The 6,317-nt window shown below is 45.8% G+C and overlaps 1 protein-coding gene across 4 annotated transcripts in view; it reads right to left on the bottom strand.

Annotated features, from left to right (window-relative positions):
* Positions 1 to 202: 202 nt before the first annotated feature.
* Positions 203 to 6,317, bottom strand: part of NELFB (negative elongation factor complex member B) — a 38,142-nt gene continuing 32,027 nt past the window's right edge. For 2 of the 4 annotated variants that reach the window (XM_090121350.1, XM_031601550.2), the window contains one exon: positions 203 to 6,300. In XM_090121350.1, the coding sequence (XP_089977476.1) occupies positions 6,163 to 6,300 (138 nt within the window). In that variant the 3' untranslated portion in view covers positions 203 to 6,162. The remainder of the gene's footprint in view (positions 6,301 to 6,317) is intronic. The other 2 variants (XR_016458848.1, XM_031601551.2) reach the window with 2 other exon arrangements.

The raw sequence follows: 6,317 nt of genomic DNA, 5'->3' as shown, positions 1-6,317 counted from the left end.
CTCTGACCCAGTGACTCCAACACCTTGACTGAAGCTTCAAGTGCATTTTAGGGGAATAAACTTCACCATCTCCTTCCTCTCACACTCATGCAGTGCTTCCTTCCTAAGCTAAGGACATCCAACAAAGCTGGGACGGAGGGTGGGGGAACACGACTAGAAGCAGTGCCAGGAGAACACAACTCAGGCTAAAGGGTTTCAGAGTTAAAAAGAGCACCACCCCATCTGTCAGCATCTTCCACAGCCTTCACAAAAGACAAACAGATCTGAGACAGATTTCTTCTCAAGATTTTTAATTGCTCCTACCTATACATGTGCTTGAAAAAATGATAATAAAAACCTTGTGTTCTGAGTCATCAGATTGCTTTGTATGCTAATGACTCATCACCAGGATTTATTAACATTTCACCACTTACAAGTTCTGTCAACCCTAATCAGCCAACACAGCTTCGGTAATAGCAAATGGATGCTAAAGGAAAGAAAAACAAAATACAAAGCTCCAAAATAACTGTCTCTTGAGCTCTGGACTTCTTTTCTATGACAACACGGGAACCAGAAACAGCTCTGTTTGACTCGAGGACAGATACAGGAATCTTTCTTGTTCCTTTGACATCAACGAGACCTGGAGAACAAGGGGAAGACACCGATGCTCACTTTGGGGTGCTGCTTAATGCAAAGACTGCAGAGGATGCCCAGGAACGGCTCAGATGGCAGCAAACACAGAGCTGAAACCCTGCCTGAGGAGTCCTCAGCACAGTGACCTGCGATGGGGTGGAGCTGCCTTCCACTCTTGCCATCCACCCACCTGGAGCTATCAATACTGCAAGAAACCATCCATACCACCCCGTCACACAGACCTCTCCCTGCCTCTAGGAGGGCTCCAGCACAGCTACAGGCACAGCTCTGCCCCACACAGCCCCAGTGCTGCCCTTTGGCCAAGGCACAGCGCCGGGTGAGGGGGTAAGTTATATTTCGTGCACTCAAGTCCCTGTCTGTATACCCTTCCCCTCACCACAACTAACCCATAGGTGGCTGTGAAGCCCAAACCATCCAGCAGCATCTTGGAGAGGGATAACTCCAGTTTCTGCCGCGTGGCATCTGCTCCAGACTTTCTGTCACTCAGCTAAATGCCCAGCTCCCTTCCAGCCATCTGCACCACAACCCACCACTCCCGACCACTTTTCAAAGTGCCTGCAGCACTGAGGCAGAACGGAGTGTTCTGCCAGCAAGCAGAGGCTTTCAGCATTCAGAGCCACAAAGATGCACAGCTCGAATTGCTGGGTCCCAGCAATTTTTATCCCTGGAGCTACAGCTTAACAGAGCCCATCCTTACAATGGTCCCAGCTGTGAGTTCTGTGGTCCTATGTGGGAAATACTGTCATTGGGCTGGAAAGCCAAAGTTGGCAGTCAGTCCTCTCCAGGAGGTTGGTTTCACAATTGTTCTTTACCACCAGCTAAGGTTTAATTCAGAAGTGCAGGATGTAACTCCCGTAAGTCCAGCACTGAAGGCTGTCAGAATACAGCCTTCTTTTCGAACAATAAGCTTCCTTTTATGGGAGGTAAATGATGCAATGGAATTGCTCCCATCTGAACTTTTTGAGTTCTATTGAAGGCACTGGTGACATTCACCGTCCCTCATCAAGGTGCCAGGCTTTCATGCCTGAATTGGAAGGATCTCCATGGAAATCCAGAGCTTTCATAGTAAGGACATAGTGGAATATCTACTGCAACACCTAGTAAAATGTTCCCGTTCTTTCAGAGCACGTTCCAGCCTAGGGGAACTTTGGTAGATGTTGCCCAGACACTGAAACAGCATCAGCAAGAAACACATCTTCTTCCTGCCTGCAAGGTTTTCAAGATAGTGCTGCTCAGGGAAGGGTTTCTGCCAAGCACGGGGCAGCCCTTCTCCAAAAAGAGACGTTATCAGGCAGAAGTGTTACCCCAGCCTGGGGAGATCCATAGAAGCAAGACACCAAGAGGAGAGGAAGGCAAGGAAGGGCATGTGCAGAAGCAGCAGTACAGGTCCAGCCCAACAGCAGCATGCCCAGGTGCTGCAGGTACAGTGGGGGAGGTAGTGAAGAACACAATACATAAATCCACAGACTTCCCTGTGTCCCAGGACTGCTGAAATCATTAAAATCAGAAAATACTATTATTTGAAGTTTTAAATGCTTGCAAGAGGAAATTCTGTGATTTGTATTTATCATTAGTTCTTCTTACCAGTCTCACTTCAGTGTATTTTCATACCTGCTCCCTGACGTGGAACTGCTCAGGAATGTGCCTGATTCCTTCCTGTAGAAACTGCTGTGCCACGCCAGACACCTGCTGGAATGGGGCAGAGGAACATTTCTTTGTGAGCCCAATCCCTGGCTCCTCACTTTGGCCCCACGCAGGACTTCAAGGATGAGTGAGGTTCAAGACAGTGTGAGTCTTCCCTTCATTTCTGCAAGAACAGACCAGACCAGACATGCACTGTGCAAGCAGGCCAACTTCTTCTAACTCAAGCATCTTCAAAGTGAAACCAGTGGCAGGTTTCCTTTATGCTGTTGTATAGAGAGGTGACCAGGAATCACCTAAAAACAGTTCTGACAAAACAGCAAGACACAACAACTGGCGTTTATCCGGGGGGGATCTTCATGTTCCTTCTGTCCAAGCAGATTTGTTTAGCCTCTTTTTTTTTTTTTTAATCTCAGTCCAGAAAGAGATTTCCTGCATCAAATCATCATGTCAGGTAGAATGTGGGTGATGTGAAATGATGCTGTGCCATGCTTTTGGTGTCAGCTCCTTCAGAAGTAAACTGTATTTTACCATTGTAAACATTTTTTCCACTAATTCTGCATAACCCAGACCTGATTCTTCTGCTAGCATTGGCCTCAGTAACCAAATTTTGGAGCTACTCCTATCAACTACAATACTGCAGTTCCAGTGCTCTATCAATCTGCTAATATACCTCAATCCAAATGAGTTGCTTCAAAGCTCAACATAAAATTTCAGTTAAATGTTAACCATCCAAAAAGCCTGGAGAACCTCTCAGAGCTATTAGTTACTATGATCTCTCCGGAAAAACACACAGAGAGGACCAGATTGCTCAAGCTAATTAGAATTCATCGTAAAAATTCATCCCCTAGTCAGACACAGCAGGCTTGGTGAGAATACGCTATTTTTCCATACCACAGGTATCACATCCCCGTTGTAAAGACAATCTGTAACATGAGTGTAAACAGAGGGCAGGCAGCTCCAGCTCCCTGCTCCATGCCAGCTGGGAGGATTTCAGGCAGCAGCGTGCTGGTGGCAGGCAGTCAGTGGTGCACTACCCTCTAGTGTGCACACACAGCTCTGCACACAACTGAGATCTGCACTGCACCTCGCTGCCAGTTACAACAGGCTACATATGGGAGCATTAAGAAAAGGCAAAGAGGGAAAAAAAATGTAATTCTTTTCACAGTTCTGTTGTACTTCAGCTGGCAGTTACAGCACAGGACAGCGCGAGCTGACACAAAAGCATCAGTCTGTATAATTGCTGGGGGTCAAACCATTCTCATCTCTAAGAATGCCAACAGACCGAGATGGTCACTTCTGGAAAAAAAAAAAAGTCTTTTCTGAGAGATGTTTCTGCTAATTTATCACATCTTTTCAGAAGGAAGCAAGTCAAGAGAGTGCAGAGTGGAGTGGCAGCCATTCCCATTCTCCCCCTGCCCACAGACTTCCCCTCAGCTGAAGCATCAACTAGCACAGGTAATCATCAGTACGTGCTCCTGGACTCAATTTCTTTGTGCCACCTCTGTAGATCTTAAAGGCTGAAAAAATAATCCCCAGCACTGTTGACACACGATAAAACACAAGAGGTCTTCCTACCGAATTGCAAATTGCTCAGTCAGCCTGAATTAAAATAAGTTAATGCTGCAAGAAAGTAGCAAATCAGGCTGCAGTATATGGGAAGACTTCAGTGACAGAGAGAACCTGTACACAGAGCTACGGACCCTGGGGCTGAGCAGAACACAAGCTGGAGGGTGTTAATAGTGAAAGGTTTCCAAGCAGTGTGGGATGTTGCTCTGTGTAAGTCACACATCAGTTTAAATGGTTTAAAAACCAAGCTTTGCAAGAAAATACTGATTGTTACAAGCAGTTCCTGTTTCCAGCAAGTTCAGCATCAGAAATCTGCCAAGAACGGCCCAGGCTCCACCAAAGGCATGCTGAGCCCAGGAGACAAGGAGTGCAAAGGCAGCAGGGACGAGAGGGCAGCACCCCTTCCTCACTCACAAACTTATGCTGCCTTCCCAGTTTTCCCAAAAGACACAGACAAAACCCTGCACAAATGGAAAACGAGGCACTGAGGCGATGAGTACTTGCTTTCCTCATGCAACACTTGAGATCTCAGGAGGAAGAAAAAACTACACAAAGAGGGAGTCAGCAGCTTCTGGGAGGGACTTCCATCTTTGCTCAATTACATCTTTTTTTTTTCTTTTTCTTTCTTTCTTTTTTTTTTTTTTTATATACAGCTTCAGGAAATGGAAAAGTCTCATAAATATGGCTTGGAACTAGAAGTGCTCGAGCCCCAAGAAAAAAAAATTAGTGCTGGGAAAATAAAAGGACAAGAAAGTGACAGCACAACCAGCACGGGTAGGCAAATTCCAAGGCTTAATGGTGCCTGACAACTCTGGTAACTTTCTAAGAAGACTGGCTTGGCAGACAAGGGGAGAGCATTACAGTTTAGCTTGACTTCAGATGGCTTTGGACACAATTGTCTGAAGAACACACACAGCCAAATCATTTTGCTGTGGATCAGATAGCTGCATGGAAAACTGGCAAGACTCCAGTCCCAGAGACTTGCGATCAACAGCACAAAGTCCAACTGGCAGCCAGTTACTCCTAACATTCCTCAGGGGTCTGTAACGAGGCTAATATTGTTTAATGCCTCTATTCACAACCCAAAGACAGAACACACCCTCAGCAAATTTACAAATGATACCAAACTGTGGGAATGGCTGACACACTGGGCAGGGCTGCTGTTCAGAGGAACCTCAGTGGGCTGGAGAAACAGCCTAACAGAACCCTCAGGAAACTTAAAGGTAAATACAACATTGTTCCCTTCAGCAACCTTTTCTAGGTGAGCCCTAGTCTGAGTTAGCTGGTAAGCAGAGACCCTCAGAAGTGCCTTCATACCTGCGTTCGTCTGCGATTCAGAATCCCTCATGTAGCCATCTTCCTGTTTACAGAGGACTGATGGGATTTTTTTTCACATATATTGTACAGGCTGAAACCAATGCAAAGTCACTTGTAAGCTCACACAACTCATTCTCCCAAATCCATCTTCCTGCATACTCTGCCTGATGTTTACAGTGAGGCAACAGTAAAAGCACAACAGGAATTAACTGCAAAAGTACAGACAGCAAACACAGATAAGCCATGGAGAACAGGCTATTCTTTCAGTCAGGATTTCACCCTGCCTACACCCAAACCCCACCACCATTTAGGTTTTATTTCACTGGCTCCAAGATTCATTTCAAGCTCTTTCTTTGGAAAAAATTGGGAGAGAAAGGAAAGCAGGGGATTGATTCAGGTTCTGGTGTTCTTCATAAGATCATTGCTTCTTGATCTAGTGACAGTGGTGGACATCCCTCACTAATGCAGCACGTTTTACCATGACGTAAATAGCTAGAAACAGAAAATCACATCAGTGGAGCTTATCTCCTCTGACATTTGTTTGCTGCATTTCCTGTAAAGACCCAGAGGAGCCCACTAACAGCCAGGAAAAACCGGGTTAGCCTTCAGGAGCTCACTCTGTCTGCTCAACCATGTACTAGACAGTCGATTATAAGTTCTTGAAATAGAGTTAAAGAATACAAGATGCAAAGCTTAAAAATATGCCTTTTCTTTTTCAAAAAAAAAAAAAAAAATAGTACAGTCAGTTGTAAGTAGATCTACAAGAAGACACTCACTCAGCTACCTTTAAGAAAAGTAAACCTCTGCAATGCACTGCATACAGAGTTTTCTAACCAGCAAGAGACAGTTGGGTAAACCGCAGTGTTTTCCCAAAGAGCTTTTTCAGTGGCTATTTTTTTGTTTCCACCCTGTGGGCAGACACTTGACCAGGCAGTACAGCGCCCTCAGGCTGCTGAGCACTAGGTTTGTTTTGCTGTCTCACTCTTGCAATACAAACACAGCTCAGCGTGAGGCTGGTGTGGGCACAGTGGGCAAGGGCAGTTCCATGGAGGGAGTCTCAGTCACTTCGGCAGGACTAGGCTTGCGAAGTTCCAGTTTCTCAGTAAGCTGGTTATGAAGCTCCTTCACAGCCTCCCCACTCTGCAGAAAGAGATTTA

This window comes from Phasianus colchicus, chromosome 19 (genome assembly GCF_987193195.1).
Source record: "Phasianus colchicus chromosome 19, bPhaCol1.hap1.1, whole genome shotgun sequence".
Taxonomy (NCBI): Eukaryota; Metazoa; Chordata; class Aves; order Galliformes; family Phasianidae; genus Phasianus; species Phasianus colchicus.
Note: the sequence above shows the minus strand (reverse complement) of the source record. Positions and strands in the feature narration are given on the sequence as shown.